This window comes from Oryctolagus cuniculus, chromosome 1 (genome assembly GCF_964237555.1).
Source record: "Oryctolagus cuniculus chromosome 1, mOryCun1.1, whole genome shotgun sequence".
In the NCBI taxonomy this organism is placed as follows: Eukaryota; Metazoa; Chordata; class Mammalia; order Lagomorpha; family Leporidae; genus Oryctolagus; species Oryctolagus cuniculus.
In genome coordinates this window covers 29,595,161-29,611,784 of record NC_091432.1, presented here as the reverse complement: position 1 = coordinate 29,611,784, position 16,624 = coordinate 29,595,161, and the positions used below count along the sequence as shown (strand labels likewise).

Sequence of the window (16,624 nt, the reverse complement as noted above, 5' to 3'; positions counted from 1 at the left end):
AACAGAGTTCTTCTATCTGATGGTTCACTCCTTAGATGGCCACAGTGTCTAAGGCTTCACCAGGCCAAGCCAGGAACCAGGAGCTCCATCCAGGTCTCCCACATGTGTGCAGGGGCCCAAGCATTTGGGCCATCTTTTGTTGCTTTCCCAGATGCATTAACAGGGAGCTGGATCAGAGGCAGAGCAGCCACAACTTGAACCTGCACTCATATGGGGTGAATTCATATGTTGCAAGTGGCAGTTTAACCCATTGTGCCAAAATGCTGGCCCCCATGATTCTTTTGTTTATTTTGATTCTTAATGTTTATTTTATTTTTATTTATTTGAAAGGCAAAGTAGGGGTGGGGTGAGCGCTTCCATCTATTGGTTCCTTCCTCAAATGCCTACAATAGTTGGAACTGGGTCATGCCAGAGCCAGGAACCACATCTGGGTCTCCCATGTGTGTAGCATGGATCCGTGTGCTTGAGCCATCACCTGCTGCCTCTCAGGGTGTGCATTAGAAGGAAGGTGGATCAGAAGTGGAGGAGAGACTCCCCCAGGCACTCTGGTATGGAATGCAGGAGTCCCAAGGTTTAGGATGGTTTAACCTGCTGCACCACAACCCCCATCCTCAGTCCTCCAAGATCCTGATGCACGCTCGAGCCCAAGATTGCTTTACACTCATGGATTCCTCCTGACAACGGATGCTGAAGATCCTATTATCATATAGCTCTCTGTCACAGAAGCTGCAGCTGAGCTCAGAAGGGGGTTATTTGTCTAAGATTGTTCTGTTAGGAAAAGGTAGAACAAATGACACAACAGCAATCACCTGGCCACAGAAGAATTTTCTCTTGGATTATACTTTAAATATTAAACTGCCCTTAAGGCATTCCCTGGAAAAACCCTCTGAGAGGAGTTTCAGGGTTATTTTTGATTGCTGTTGTTTTTGATTTTGAGGATCCAGCAAATCAGACATAGACTATTTTCTTGCCTCCTTATAAAACAATTTTTAGAAGCCCAAGTTCACCCTCTTTGTTATTGCTAAAAAGGTGCAAAATGCAGAATTAGCATTAGTTCCGAGATTCTAATCACCTCATCTCTGGTCAGGGGATTTCTCTATTGGGCTCTTATCAAATCCACACATACCAGGACTGTTTTTTTTTTTTTTTTTTTTTTTTTTTTTTAGGAATTCTCTGGGCCTGGAAGTACACTGTGTGTGTAAGACATTTTCTGCTTGTCTAGGAAGGCATCCAGGTTCGCAGGAAACATAGACCTCGTTAGAGATGATGGTCAGACTTTCAGAGTCACAGAAGGGGAAAAAAAATGGAGGTGGCCCATGATTTCCACACCTGGGTTCATGCCAACACAACAAGAACCTTTGAAATTACTGATTTCACCAGAAACACATGGAATTGTTGGCTATTCTTGGGAGGCAGAGCAACACAGCTGCTAAGCCCCTCCGGGACATGGAAAAAAAGTCTCATTCAGGAGTGGGATCCACCTGGGGGCCAGGTGTTGCTCTTGCCAGACATTGGAGAGGGGAGGAGCCCTGAAATGTACTTTTGGAGAGGTTGAAGTTGGGTAGCTGACAGCAGAAACAACCTGTCTGGATGGAAAGGAGCAAGTTACGTGGCCTCAGGTTGCTGACCCAACTGCCCCCAATCTCTGAACTGAAAGGGGTCCCAGCTGTTTCTCTAACGGGCAAGGATGCAGGAAGCCTCTTCAGGCCAGGAGAGCATGATGACTCAAAGCACCTGCCCTTCTGCCAGCTGGGTCTGGACCCCACTCCTTGCTGGGACACAGATGAGCTGTGTGGCCACAAGCTTATTGCTTCACCTCTCTGAGTCTGTTTTCCTAGTAGTAGTCTAGTTGTCATCATGGTACCTAGTGCATCAGGTTGATGTGGTTCTGAAGTGAAGTAACGTATATAAAGTGAGTAGTCAACAATGAGAGCTATTTGTGTCTTAGTATTTTTATGAATATTCCTAAAGTAACCCAGAGGACTATAATGCACAGGTTGTGGGGGGAGGGGCATAGGCTTTGGATTCAAACCAGCCTGGGTACAAATTTGGTCTCCATTTACTAGTTGCCTCTGTTTCTTCCTTTGTGAAAAGGGGATAGATAGGTTTGTGGCTAACGGTAAAATGAGATAATGTGTGAAAAGAGTATAATATAGTGCCTGACACAGTACAAATCAATAAAGAGCTCTGCTATCCAGGGTGCTGTCATCACCATCATCACTGTCACCATCATGCTTACTGTTGTCACTGTCATCATTGCTAAAGCATTAGCAGCCTTAGCACATACACAATTCCTGCTCTGTGTGGTGGTGATTCCTTCTGGGAGGAGAGATCAACATCATTCTCCCTGCCCTTTCGCCTTCTTCCCTACCCATTTTCTGCAGCTGAGGAGGTGTCGCTTGGCAGGAAGAATACAATGCCGAGCAGCTCCATACCACAAACTTCTGCCCTCACCTTTGCTCTCCCCTTCCTCCTCCACCTCACTTTCCGTGATTGCAAGGGTGTATAGCTGGGTCTTTTCAGAAGGCTGGGCGGTCTCAGATACCTTCCCTTAAGCATCCTCAAATGCATTTTTCTCCAACAAAGTCTCATTTTTCTGTTTGCAGCCCATTTTTCTATGTCTTAGAAAGAGCAGAAACATCAGCTTTGTTTTCACTTGCAGGCTCCTCCACCACCTTATTGAAGGGCTGTTGAGGCCACATGAGTTCACTGAGGGGCGGGGTTGGGGGAAGGTGCAGTCAGTAACAGTGGACTTCTTCCCAAGTCCCAAGTCACTTCCTGCATGGCTATTGTTGCAAGTGGCTGTTTGCTGGTTTGAAGCTTCATGCTGGGGAAGTGATAGGGCTGTGCCATCAGGCAGGGCATGGGACAAGAGAAAAATCGGATTTCTCCAGTTCTGTTCCCATCCAGCTCCATCACCACTGCTCAGCAGCAAACATTTTTTTCAGAACCTTCCAGAGTCCATCATTGTCAGGAATACTGTGAAGTATGTGTGGCCTATGTCCCAGAAAGAATGGACACTTCCTAAGACATGGAAGGCAAGATAGCACCCAAGTCTAGCCTAGCTTCCTTCCTCCTCTCCTTCCCTCCCTGTCTCTCAAAACATTTGAGCATGCATCAGCCCTGCAGATGTCAAGTTGGCATGTCCGTAGGTGAAAGGACAGCAGACAGGCTGGGAATTGTAATTTGTAGGATTCAGGGCTAAATGCAAACATGACCTCGCTGGGGGCAGAGGATGAAGTCAGTTTCCCTATGAGCCTCCCATGGCACCACACAGCAAGTGGGTAACCCTCAAGAGATTGCAACCTCTGCAGTGTGCCAGGCAGATTGGGCCTGGGCAAGAAGTTCCCACTGAGTTGCCAGCAAATGCCCCACAGGCCTGGGCAGGGATGGCTGTCACCATGCCTCTCCCCCAAGATGCTGCAGGGTGCATGCTCAGTCCTGACCTTCTTGACTAGCATCTATGCCCCTGCGAAGAAATCCATGACATCATCCTGGGAATTAGGGTTGGGAGGTGGAGGCCAGGTACGGTGCAGGCTCCAGGGGCTTCAGAGCAAGGCCTGAACACCTTGCCAGGGTTGTGGTAGGAACCAGGACCACTGAGGATCTGAGGCTCCAGGCCTCCAGCGTGTGCTCATTGACCAATCAGAATCAACTTATCAAAAAGAAATGCAAAGGTAAAATTATCAAGAATTGAAAATGGAGGGCCGGCGCTGTGGCTCACTTGGTTAACCCTCCACCTGCGGCACCAGCATCCCATATGGGTGCTGGATTCTGTCCCAGTTGCTCCTCTTCCAGTCCAGCTCTCTGCTGTGGCCCAGGGAGGCAGTGGAGGATGGCCCAAGTGCTTGGGCCCCTGCACCCGCATGGGAGACCTGGAGGAAGCACCCAGCTCCTGGCTTCAGATCGGTGCAGCTCCAGCCATAACGGCCATTTGGGGGATGAACCAATGAATGGAAGACCTTTCTCTCTCGCTCTCTCTCTCTCACAGTCTAACTCTGTCAAATAAATTAAAAAAAAAAAGAATTGAAGATGGAAGCTGAAGAGCCTTATGCCAAATTGCAGGGTGCCAGGCCCTGAGCAAGGCAGGATGCTTTGAAACACAGGCACCCATGAGACTGCGAAGTCCTGCAGAGGTGATGGTTGGCTCCATTTGAGGCATGAGGGCCCCAACAGCTAAGCCAAAGATGTGGTTAAATTGTTGGCAAATAAATGAGATGGCATAGCTGCATTGAATGTGTGGCTGGGAATCCTTCAGAGAAAGGGGAGCTGGGCACTAGGCTGCCCCAGACTCCTTACTCTGAAAGCAGGTGCTAAATAAGAGAGTAGCAGAGGGTCTAAGACCCCCCCATGCTTTATTGGAATTTGGGGGAGGGAGACCCTACTTCTAGCCTCAGTTTATTCAGCTGCAAGCGAAGAGCCAAAATTGTAAAACTCCTAGTGGTTTATGAATCTTCTGGAAGGGTTTGAAGGGACTTTAGCTTCTTGGAAAGTGGGTCTACCTTAACTGCCATCAAAACTGTGAGTGACCAAGTGCCCTTGACCACAGGACAGGGGTGAGGGGCGAGACTCATGATCCTTAAGGCCCCTTTTTACCCCAAGTTTTTTATTTTGGTTTAAAATGCAGAATTTCCATGCTGCATATTGTGGGGAAATTAATAAGATGCTTGCTTTATTGTTTCTCATCCTACAAGAATAACTTCTTTTCCTTGAAAATATCTAAAATGAACCCCCCACCCAAGACAACAACACACACATCCGGGGGGGAAAAAACCAAGAAAGAGGAAACCTTAGAAAGCAGAAGGAAGGAGATTCTAGTCCAAGTTTTGAAGTTTTTTCCTTAAAAGCCAAAGGAATTTTTACCAAATGAAGAAAATGGCAGTGGATTTGGGGACCCTATATTAGACATCTTGTTAAAAATTTAAAAATTATCTTTATCACTAACATAGACTATATATATTATAGTATTAATATATTGTATATAAATATTTGTATTATATATTATGTATATAATGTGTAACTGCTATGTTCTAGGCACTGTACTAGGAGCTGGGGTACTAAAATAAGAAATGGTCCCCACCTGAAGGACCTAAAATCCTAACAGATGTGTAGCATGGATTCATTTCTGTCATTAACTCATGCTATAACTGGGATTAGATTTTTATTCTCTCAGGGCTTCCACTTTCCCCTGCACCCTGTGAGGTACAGATAATTCTAGTGACGGAACAGAGTGATGAGAACTGCATCCAAGGGCATTGCTCTTACATTTGGAGATGCACCTGGGGTATCTGATCTTAAGGAGCATTTGTAAATAGTTCTAGAAGAAGGCAGGGACATTGGCACTGACACTGGAGGTGGGGAGAGGGTGGTGTCAAGGAGCCCCTTGCAAGGGATGCTGAGGGCACGTTCTGAGAGCCTCACCTGCACCAGGTGAGAGGGACCAGGGCAGAGATCCCCGAGCACAGCTGGAATCTGCTGTGCAGCATTCAGGCGGAGTCACTGTTATCCACTCACACCTGGCGTGGCTGTCACAAGACCATCATGGCCTGCATTTGGAGCCAAGGTGTTCTCTTGCTGTCTGACCCAGAAACTGCTGGGGTGCATTTGCTTGGCTGGGAGCTCGAGGGAAGGGTAGGGCATCATCTTAACTGCCTGTCTGCTCTGTGATTCTTTTTGACGGAATTGATTGTTTTCTTTAATAAAGTTGCTGTACTCCTATACGATGTTGCTCCAACTTTGATTCAGGTTTCATCTGCCATTCTGAAACTCAATGACAACCAAATCTTCAAATTAGGTCATATCTTGCAATTCTCAGTAGAATTACAAAATTTGGTTTATTTGTTGTCTGTCATAGAAATGTGACAGTACCTTATATAAAATATTTTATTAGGAAGTGGGCATTTAGCTGAGTAGTTAAAATGTCAGTTAAAACATTCTGATGTCCCACATCAGAGTCCCTATGTTCAATACTGGGCTCTGCTCTGGATTCCAGCTTCCTGCCAAAGCATATCCTGGGAGGCAACAGGTGATAATGGCTCAAGTACTTGGGTTGGTTCCTGCCACCCACTTGGGAGACCCAGATTGTGTTCTGGTTGCTGGATTCAGCCCAAAATGGCCCCTGTTCTTGTGGGCATCAAGGGAAAACCAGTGGGTGGAAGATCTCTGTCTCTCAAATAACTTTTTAAAAATATGTGTTCATTTTGGTACAAGACATTCACATGTACAAAGGGTCTTAAAAAAGTTCCTGGAAAATGCATATTATTAAAAATGTATGAATTTTAAATTTTTTATTGCATAAAATAAATATTTAATTATGTTTTCTGTGAACTTTTTGGCGTACTCTAGTATATTTCAGAATAGCTAATAGGACTTCGAATGTTCCCAATACAAAAAACTGTTTGAGGTGATATGAAGTGCTAATTACTCTAGTGTGATCATTCCATATTGTCTGCATGTGTTGAAATGTCACAATGTACCACATAAATATATGTAACTATGTGTCAGTAAAAGTAAAAAGAAATTTAAAAAGAAATAGAATAAGAGTCAAATAGTAAGTATGGGAAAAAAATATCAGCCATGCTGGAAATAGAGTATCTGTCTGATATCCAAGTTCTAGACAGTCTATTTTGCATGCTCTCTTTATCACTGGAACAGGGTTTTAGGGTTTTATAAAGGCAAATGCTGAGGAATGCGTTAGGTTTGTCTGTAGGACACTCTGTCCCCTCCTCCCCTGCAAAGAGGGCCATTGGTAATCTGATCCTGACCTATGAGTGGCAAAGCATCAATCGTCACTAATGCTGAGCATCTGAAGGGCCAGCTGTATCCCTGCGAGGGAAGGAAGCAGTCTGGCTGGGAAAACTTCCTAGAAGGCAACAAAGCAGTGGAAAGAGATCTGTTCTGCCTTCTGTGGTCAGGTCTCTTCACTGAACCTCAGTAAAGCAAGACAAGAGCACCAACCATCAGGATGGAATTAAATGAGTTACATTGTATACTAGAGATGATACACACAGAAACTCAGCAGTTGTTCATTGCAGTTACAAGAGGTCTTGACTGCTCTGTCTTTCCACAGCTTTCCCACACACTCAGTCAGTGATGGACACATTGTCATGCTGCTTAAGATTTTGCATGCAGTCTCTCTTATGCTGGTGTGAGAAGCTCTAAATTTATATTTTAAAAAATCAATCATTTTTGCATAATTTACCATTTTTTGTGTGTGAATGTAGATCATTCAGGGTCTCAAGGACATTAGATGTGAATAGCAGTGAGTTCAGCCAAGCTTGCTCTGTGTCTTCTTTGCTGGTTAGAGGGATGAGACCAGTTGAGTTTGCCTTTTGTCTCACCAGCTCTTTGGGTATGGAATATCTCTCTGACTCTCCTGAGGCCTCGGTCTCCCAAGATGATGAAAGACTTGTTAAACCTGGGGCACAACGAGCACACAGGTGCATGGAACTCTGGACCCTGGTCCATTGGAAGCAGAAGGGGATTGATCACTTGCACTCTGCAGCTGCCCAACTCTTGTGTTCTTCATTCTCTTTTGGCAGAACCAGCTTCTCGCAAAAGGCCTGTTCTTTGTGGAGGAGAAGATCAAGATGTGTGAAGGCAAGTAGCAGGCAGCCCTCATAGACGGGGGCCTCCATGACTCAGTCTGTGATGTTTGCACAGCTGAGATGCTTCTGTCCAAAGCTGGCAGACTCCAGACACGTGAGTCACCCGTCTCTTCCTTCTCCAACTTGGTAGTAGCACTACTTTTTGGGTCAGCCACTCATGACCTTACAAATCAGAACTGTGTTTGGAAAATGAAGTGGGATTGGGGTGGAGTTTGTTGGAGACCTTATCAAAGGAAGACTATTCTGAGATATATCCTGGTGCTCACCATTGATGGGATGTTATACTGTGGCTTCTGCCATGATATGCCCCAGGCCATTTCCTATTAGCCTTTGTAATATTTTTTTTAAAGATTTTATTTATTTATTTGAGAGGTAGTGTTACAGACAGTGAGAGGGAGAGAGAGAAAGGCCTTCTTTCTCTTGGTTCATTCCCCAGATGGCCACAAAGGCCGGAGCTGTGCCTATCCAAAGCTAGGAGCCAGGAGCTTCCTCCAGGTCTCCCACATGGATGCAGGGGCCCAAGCACTTGGGCCATCTTCCACTGCCCTCCCAGGCCGTAGCAGAGAGCTGGATCGGAACAGGGGTAGCTGGGACTAGAACTGGCACCCATATGGGATACCAGTGCTGCAGGATGAGGGTTAATCTACTGTGCCACAGCGCCGGCCTCCACCTTTGTAATATTTTGGAGGATGATAGAAGACAAAGAAGTCCTCTCCATTTGGGAGACATTAGGTTAATAAGCAGGCACCTGTTTAACAGGGCATGACTTGATAGAAAAAGAGAAATTTCCTCATGTTATGATTTCCAAGTCTGACTGACAGGATAGAAAATAAAGGAATGAAGGTGGAGATGGCTCCGGAGGTGAGAATTGCCCAACCCATGACTGCCAAGTTTCCCTTAGCTGCCTCCAATGTGGGGTCTGCTTGTAGCTTGCCATTTATGTCTTTTGTGATTTTTGCCAAATGACCAGTTTCTCTGAGTCCCAGTTTTATTTATTTATTTATTTATTTATTTAAAAGTCCGAGTTACAGAAAGAGGAAGAGACTGAGAAAAAGAGAGGTCTTTCATTCACTGATTCACTCCCCAGATGGCTTCTTCCGAGTCTCCCACGTGTGTGGCAAGAGCCCAAGTACTTGGGCCATCTTCTGCTTCCTTTCCCAGTCCTCTAGCAGGGAGCTGGATTGGAAGTACAGCAGCCAAGATAAAAAATGGTGCCCATCTGTGATGCCAGCATTTACCTGCTATGCCATAACACTGGCCCCTGTTTGTATTTTTAAAGTAATAAGTAATGAAATGGGCAAGAGGCTGTAGGGAGTATAAAGCACTTAAATGGTGTAACATGATACCTGGCCCACAGTAGGAAGCCTGCTGGTTCCTTCTACTCTTTTCCAGCCTGATGACCTCTGTTTGTAGTCAAATCTGCTTCCAGTCCCATTTTTCCTTCCCATTTCTGGGAAAGACACTAACGTTCTATAAAGTGGCCCCTAGAAACACAAGGCAGAAAGAAACTTGAAAAGCTGACATTAGAAAGTTGCAGTGCTTGACACACAGTAACTACTCATCAAACCGTTGGAGGAATAGAGGCTTGAAACTAACATTTTGGTGTTGGAGACTCTGCTGGATCGGTTGTCTCCCTTGAATATATCTATGCTGTGATTTTTTCAACCTGATAAATACACACTAACCACACCCTCAGCATTTAAAAATAATGATAAAAAGCATATAACATACAATGTACCGTTTTAGCCATTTTACAGTTCTGTAGTGCTAACTATGTTGACATGCCCATGTAACAGATTTCAACCTTATCTTGCAAATCTAAAACTCCATACCTGTCTCCTTCCCCCCAGCCCCTGATAGCTACCATTGCACTTTCTGTTTCCATAGTTGCAACTACTCTAGGTATCTCATATAAGTGGAACTTTACAGTATTTGTCCTACTGGCTGATTTCACACATAAATAAAGTCCTCTAAAGTTCATCCAAATGGTACATAGCATGTGGTAGGGTCCCCCCCCCCTTTTTAAAGCTGAATGATTTTTCATTGCATGGATATACCATTTTCTCTTTTTTTAAAGATTTTATTTAATTTGAGAGGTAAAGTTACAGACAGTGAGAGGGAGAGACAGAAAGAGATCTTCCTTCTGTTGGTTTACTCCCCCAGTTGGCTGCAATGGTCGGAGCTTGGCCAATCCAAAGCCAGGAGCCTGGAGCTTCTTCCTGGTCTCCCACATGGGTGCAGGGAACCAAGGGCTTGGGCCATCTTCTACTGCTTTCCCAGACCACAGCAGAGAGCTGGATTGGAAGTGGAGCAGCTGGGACTAAAGCCGGCACCCACATGGGATGCTGGTGCCGCAGGCGGAGGGTTAACCTACTGCACCACGACATCGGCCCCAGATATACCATTTTCTTTATCCATTCATCTGTCAATGGAAGCCTCTTATTTTGCAGCGACTTGCATTGACTGGGACCTTGGTGGCTCTTCTGATGCTGCCCAGACAAGGGGAGGGAAAGGAAACAATTTCCCTGGCCACATTATTTGTACGTCAGTCATCTGGGGGAGTCACTGCAAGCTCCTGGAAATGTGGAAAAGCAGAGATTCAAATGCCCTTAAAAGGGAAGTTGACTGTCTCACTCATATGATCCTCAATGGAGATGTATTCAGAGTGAAAGCTCAGAAATGGAGACAGAGCGGATGAACAAAGATAGGCCAAGATGCTGCGCCTCTGCTCCACAGCCATGGTCGGAGAGCACCAGGATGGGTGTGCTCCATGGGTTTTCTGTAGCCCCAGAGTTCTGGGTGTCAGGGTCCTGGCTGCACAGTGGGTAGGCATGCAGGGAACCTGTAAGGCACTTCCCCATCTTCAACTTGAACATCTCTGCTTTTTTTGTTTGTTTCAGTGGAACACCAAGAAGGATTTTGTTTGGATAAAAGGATTTTGCAGCTACAAACCCAGTAAAGTTTGGAAATGTAGCAAACTCCACTTTATCAATGTGTTTATTTTTGTATTTACATATTTGTCCACCCTTGCCTGACGGCTGCAGAAAGAACAGATGGCAACTCTTACTCATTCGCTGCTCCCTCGTAGGCAGGAGGTGCTGTGTTCTTTTCAGTGATCTTTCCTGGAGGGTTGGTGACCTTGACCTTGAGGAAGTTTCTTATACCCACCTATATACTTCTGATGATCTCCACTCCTGTGGCACATTAGAGGACAAATTTTATAGGACAGTCATCTACAACCTTCCTTCCAACTCCTTCTATCTTTGTAGGGAGCTGAATCCCCTTCAGGGCTATCTCCGGAAGTAAAGTCCTCTGTTTCCTTTAACTCTTTCCTCCCCAGGGCTACTCTTTGTGTGTGTGTGTGTGTGTTTGGGTCTCTTCTGACATGCTTCTCTGAATGCTTCTCAGCACCCCCAGGACTTGCCGAAGTTTGCTGCCAGCAATTCGACCCAGGTTCCTGGGAGGCCCCTTGTTGCTGCCAGGTGGAAGGAGTACCTCATGCTAATGTGCTTTCTACCTTGGTATTGAAAGAGAGGAAATAGGCACCAGCATTGACTTGTAAGACTCTCTGTCCTTTAGGTGCGATGGGCCTCTGTCTTGGCTGTGGAAGGCTTAGGAAAATGTCCATCCACAAAGGAGATGGAGAAGCCTTTTCCCATTTGAGGTACATGTTCCAGATGCCAGCCTTCTCTTAGGCTACCAGATGACCTAACTTTTCAGATGCTTTTTTTAAAAAAAATTTTTTATTTATTTGAAAGGCAGAGTGATAGAGAGGTAGAGAGAGAAAGAGAGACAGAGACAGAGACAGAGAGAGAGAGAGAGAGAGAGAGATGGAGATCTTCTATCCACTGGTTCATTTCCCAAATAGCTGTGATGGTCAGGGCTGGGCCAGGTCAAGCCAGGAGCCAAGAACTCCAATGAAGCGCCCATGTGGGTTACAAGGTCCCAAATACTTGGCAATCTTCCTCTGTTTTCCCAGGCAAATTAGCAGGGAGCTGGATGGGAAGCAGAGCAGCCAGGTCTTGAACTGGTACCCTGATATGGCATACTGACATTGCAAGTGGCGGCGTAACCCTCTGTGCCACAGTGCTGGCCCCCAAGATGGGCCTTTTGACTTCACCACCTCCTCCCAGCAGTGAACTTGCATAGCCTACATTTGAAAGAGGATGGTTATTGATTGGTTGAATGATTCAGTAACACATTTGTTGGCTATTTGCTATATCCAGTTATTGTAATAGGTATAGGGGACACAATGGTGAGCAAAACCATCATAGGTATACAGGCCTCATGGTGCTCATAGATGGGTAATGGAGACAGGAGTTAATCAAGTAATCACCAAAAATAAAGTTGTAACCAGGATTAGTACTAAGAATATAATCCATAGTAGAGAGATATGAGCATTTTTCCTGTAGAAGTGAAGTTTGAGCTAAATCTAGAAAGACAATAGAAGTGTGTTAGGTAAAGAGGAGAGAGAAAGAGCAGTCACAGGAGAGGAACTAGCACACACAAAGGCCCTGTGGCAGGAAGGAGGATGACCAATGTGAAAGGCTGAGCTAAGATCTGCATAGTTGGAGCCCAAAGGCTGGAGGGAATACAAAAGAGGATGAACACACAGGGAAACAGCTCCCCCGGGCTGTGTAGTCCAGGTATGGAGTTTTTCTTTACCCTAAGATTTATACCAACTGTGAGGTCCTGCTCCATACCATCTCATATTTGGGTTACATGGGACCTCCCTCCACCCACCAACCCTGGCATCTGCAAAAACCTATACAGTTGGTGTTTGCCATTCATTCATTCATTCAAAGATTATTTTAAAAAGATTTATTTGAGAGGTAGAGTTACAGACAGAGAAAGACAGAGAGAAAGGTCTTCTATCTGCTGGTTCACTCCCCAAATGGCCACAATGGCCAGAGCTGGGCCAATCGAAAGCCAGAAGCCAGGAGTTTCTTCTGGTTCTCCCATGCCTGTGCAGGGGCCCAAGGACTTGGGCCATCTCTACTGCTTTCCCAGTGCCATAGCAGAGAGCTGGATAGGAAGAAGAGCAGCTGGGACATGAACTGGCTCCCACATGGGATGCCAGCGCCACAGGCAGAAGCTTAGCCTATTATGCCACAGCGCCGGCCTCTCATTCAAAGATTCAGTTTATCGGTGTGCTAAGCAGTGGCAATACAGTAGTGAGCAGGAAAGATAGGCCTGTGTACTCAGTCCTGTTCTACTGAGTAGACAGGGAAGTAAATAAGCAATTCCAACAATGTGTAACTAGTGCTTTGCAAGGGAAAGTAGAGGGTACCACGGGCTTGTATTTTCTCCAGTGCATTTCACTCTGACCTTTCCAAACCTGCTCACTGTTGGACCTGCTCACTACTAGTCAGTGCCCTTGTTCTCTCCCCAGCCACTGCTTTTATTGTCCATTAAATTAATCGACAGAAGATGCTAAATGAATCTTTCAAGATTTATTCAGTGGAACTGGCAGTGTTTTGCAAACATGTCTCTGGGCGTCTAATCTTGGCTGACCCAGTTTCTCTGCCTGGGATGAGTGAAGACAATGCCCAATCAGCTCTGTTATCTAGGTCATTAAACAGCCGCTGTGGTGCAGGCTCCTCTGTGCCAGCTGTGTGCCTTTCCTGCAGGTGCAGAGTTCCTTGCACAGCCTTCCGGTGGTGTGGGTGACCTCTGTGCTCTGTGCTGGAGGTGTGCTCTTGGCCGTGGCTCGGGCTTCCTGATCCTAAGTGTGAGTTAGCACAGAATCAGGAGGTTGGGCCTGTGTTTTGCAGATGGCCTTTTAGACAGTGCTTCTCTCCCAGTTACTAAAAAGCAGTGGGTGAAAGTGACAGTTTCCAATCTTCTTTCTGCCTCTCTCAACTGACTGCTCAACCTTAGATAGAGCCCACGTCTTAGGTAGTATGTAAATGAAACAGTATGTAATTATGCACCTGATCTTCCTGGATTAAGGTGGTCAAGAACATGGCTTTTGGGATCCCATCTATGTTCTGTGACTTTGGGCCAGTTGCTTGGCCTCCCTGAGTCCATAAAATGGGGTAACAAAGTCTATCCATGAGATATGTTATAGATGAGTAGTTTAGCACAGTGCTTGATCGTGTTGGAACCACTCACATGATGATGACCATTATATGATCTGGCTTTCTTTTCTGGATTGCAGCATAGAAAGTCCTATTTGCATATTTTCAACCCGGTCTTTCTACCTGTTATCAGTCCATTTTCTATTGCTGTAACCAAATAACTGAGGCTGGGGTACTTTACAAGGAAATGAAGTTCATTCAGCTCAGTTTTGGAGGCTGTGAGTCCAGGATGGAGCAGCGCCATTGGTTCAGCCTCTGGTGAAGGCCTCCTGGCAGGTGGCATCACAGTGGTGTGCAGAGGAGATCACATGGAGGGAGGAAGGCAGGGAGATCAGGGCTCAATATTGTTCTTTCAAAGTTTTTAAAAATTTACTTATTTTCATTTTATTTGAAAGGCAGAGACAGACCAAGAGATCTATCCCCTGGTTCACTCCACAAATGCCCACAACAACCAGGGCTGAGTCAAGCCAAAGCCAGGAGCTGGGCCTGTGTCTCCCATAGGGGCATAGATGTGTCAAGGACCCAGCTACCTGAACCATCGCCTGCTGCTTCCCAGGGTACTCATTAGCAGGAAGCTGGATCAGAAACAGAGGCGGGACTTGATGCCAGGCACTCCGAACTGGGATGCTGCCAAATGCCTGCCCCCAGGCTCCCTCATTTATAACAGCCCACACTGCAATAAAATAACTCATTAACTCCTCACATGAGACAAGCATTAATCCCTCCTGAGGCACTGTCCCAATGACCTAACCGCCTTCCACCAGGCTCTACCTCTGAAAGGTCCCTCTGCCTGTTAACATTGCCACTGAGGGACCAAACTCCCTACATGTGAACCCTCGAGGGAAAAACCACATCCACACCATAGCACCCACTCAATCCCACACACTGGAAATGTGCTCTCCCTCTCACCTTCCCCACCCCAATTGCTGTTCCTTGCATTTAGAGTCTTGCTAGTGAGGTGTGAGTTTCGCCAGCTTCCTGAGACCAGGTGTATTTCTGCCCTGAGACTAGCTGGTGCCATTAGCCAGGGATGACCAGCATGCAGTACCACGGCCCTGCGCTCTGGACTTTCACAGCTCCTGGCTGCAAGTTTTCCAGCATGTGCACCTGTGTATTTTATGTGGAACTATCTCTTGGCTGATCCTACAAGTAATGACAAGTGCTTGTCTTTCTTTCTCCCTCCCATCTTTTCGCCCCCATGTAGGTGAAAATTGCATTGAGGTTCTGGCTGAAGTCTGGGACCACTTCTTCACTGAGACTCTCCCCACCCTGCAGGCCATATTTTATCCAGTTCAGGTCAGTCTCATTGCGGGAGTGAGCTCCTGCTGGCCTCAGCAGTCTGCCTTCCTTCTTGGCCTTTGCACCCTGGGGCTCCCCAGTGAAAAGGAAGAGAACCTACAGATTGGATGCTTGAGTTGGTTAAGGGCCTTGGAGATCTTTTGAGGGCCCTCTGGTTCTATATTTAGTACCTCACTTCAGTGATGAGGAGGCCTCACATAACGCACAGTTTGTAGGCTCTTGTTACCCTCTTGGTTTTGAGGATGTTTTTATATTTTTGGAGTGGTTTGTTTTTCTTACTTTCCAGAAGTTTGGGGAGGGAGACGACTTCTTTTCTTTCTCTCTCTGCCCTGCCTCTCTCCCTTATTTATTTATTTGGAAGCACAATTTTAAGCAAGTCTGCTGTTGCTGCCAAAATGTGGGAAAGGAACCTGCTATTTGCTCCATCCGTAAGGGATCCCTGAAGAGGAGAAGCCACATCGACGTGGTACAAAGAGAGCGCTAGGCTAGGAATTGGCCGACTTGGGTTCAAGAGTATGGGTTTGGACAACATCATTTAGTGTGTCTCAGCCCGACTGCATTTGCTGTCTCTCTACGTGAGCACTGAAGTGTAGGACTGGCGGCGTCTCTTCCGCAAACTCGCCCTGTGACTCAACTCTTTGCGCCTCTGCTGGGCTCCACATAGGGTGCATCACTGCGAGGTAGGAGCGGCCGCGGCTTTCCACTGCACATGCTCTTCTTCCTGCGGGCTTAAGGCTTCCTACGCAATAGGGCTTTGTTGCAGTGTAGGGTTCAGAATAGGAACACAGGGCTAGAATTGCCTCCTAGCAGAGGTCAGGGCCTGCGGGGATTGTTTGGACTGAATGATGTGTTAAAGAAATCTAGCATTTCTTAAAATGTAGGTCAGATGTGTTCAGCCTGGGATGCCATGCTGACAGATTGCTTTTAACATTGTCAAGCCTGCCCTTGAGATTTCCAGGAAGACTGGGCAGAGAAGCCCTGGCCTGCAGCCTGCTGCTCTTCACTGTCCCGTGCTCTATCTACAGGAGCACTGCAGCCCCTGTGCCCTTCCCAGCAGCCAGCACAGGGTGCTCTCTTAGGAAGACAGAGCTGAGGTACAGAGGGGCCAGATTCAGCAAATAAAACACCGGAGTGCAGAGTAATACTGAATTTCATATAAACAATGAGTAATGCAATATTTGAGACATTTTATACCCCAAACTATTCAAATATTGTTAGGCATCCTGTTGTTATTAATTTTTTTAATCAGATATTGCTATTGGAGTGAGTGCTATTTGGGAAGAGAATTCCAGGGTTCAGGTGCTCAGAATGGTTGCAGAATGAGAAGTGGCTGTTGGGAGCTGTGCAGGCACAGCCCCAGGACAGTCAGAGGTGGGCAAGGAGGTGTCCCTAAAAGCTCAGAGCAGGCCTGCAGCTCTAAGGAAGGCATTCTCCTGATTGGAAAAATTGTAATATCCAGTGACAACTGATTGTTATTGAACAACAACTGTTGTTCCTGTCACCTGCACGACTCCCAACAGCTGACTTGAATTTTGCTTTGCCACACTCCACCTGGCTGCTTTCTCTCTTTCCATATCAACCCTTGAGGACACCTTGTGCTAACCTTGTTTTATTCAGTTCAGCATAGGTGCAATGGAT

The 16,624-nt window shown here is 46.2% G+C and overlaps 1 protein-coding gene across 9 annotated transcripts in view; it reads left to right on the top strand.

The window, feature by feature from the left end:
- The window catches only part of PRR5L (proline rich 5 like), a 203,472-nt gene that overhangs the window by 126,793 nt on the left and 60,055 nt on the right, over positions 1-16,624 (top strand). For 8 of the 9 annotated variants that reach the window (XR_011387541.1, XM_070071463.1, XM_070071457.1 and 5 more), the window contains 2 exons: positions 7,542-7,599; positions 14,892-14,983. The exons of the other annotated variant lie outside the window; for it this stretch is intronic. Coding sequence is in view for 7 of the 8 variants with exons in the window: in XM_070071463.1 (XP_069927564.1) it covers positions 7,542-7,599; positions 14,892-14,983 (150 nt within the window). In the remaining variant the exon portion in view is untranslated. The remainder of the gene's footprint in view (positions 1-7,541; positions 7,600-14,891; positions 14,984-16,624) is intronic. 9 annotated transcript variants of the gene reach the window in all.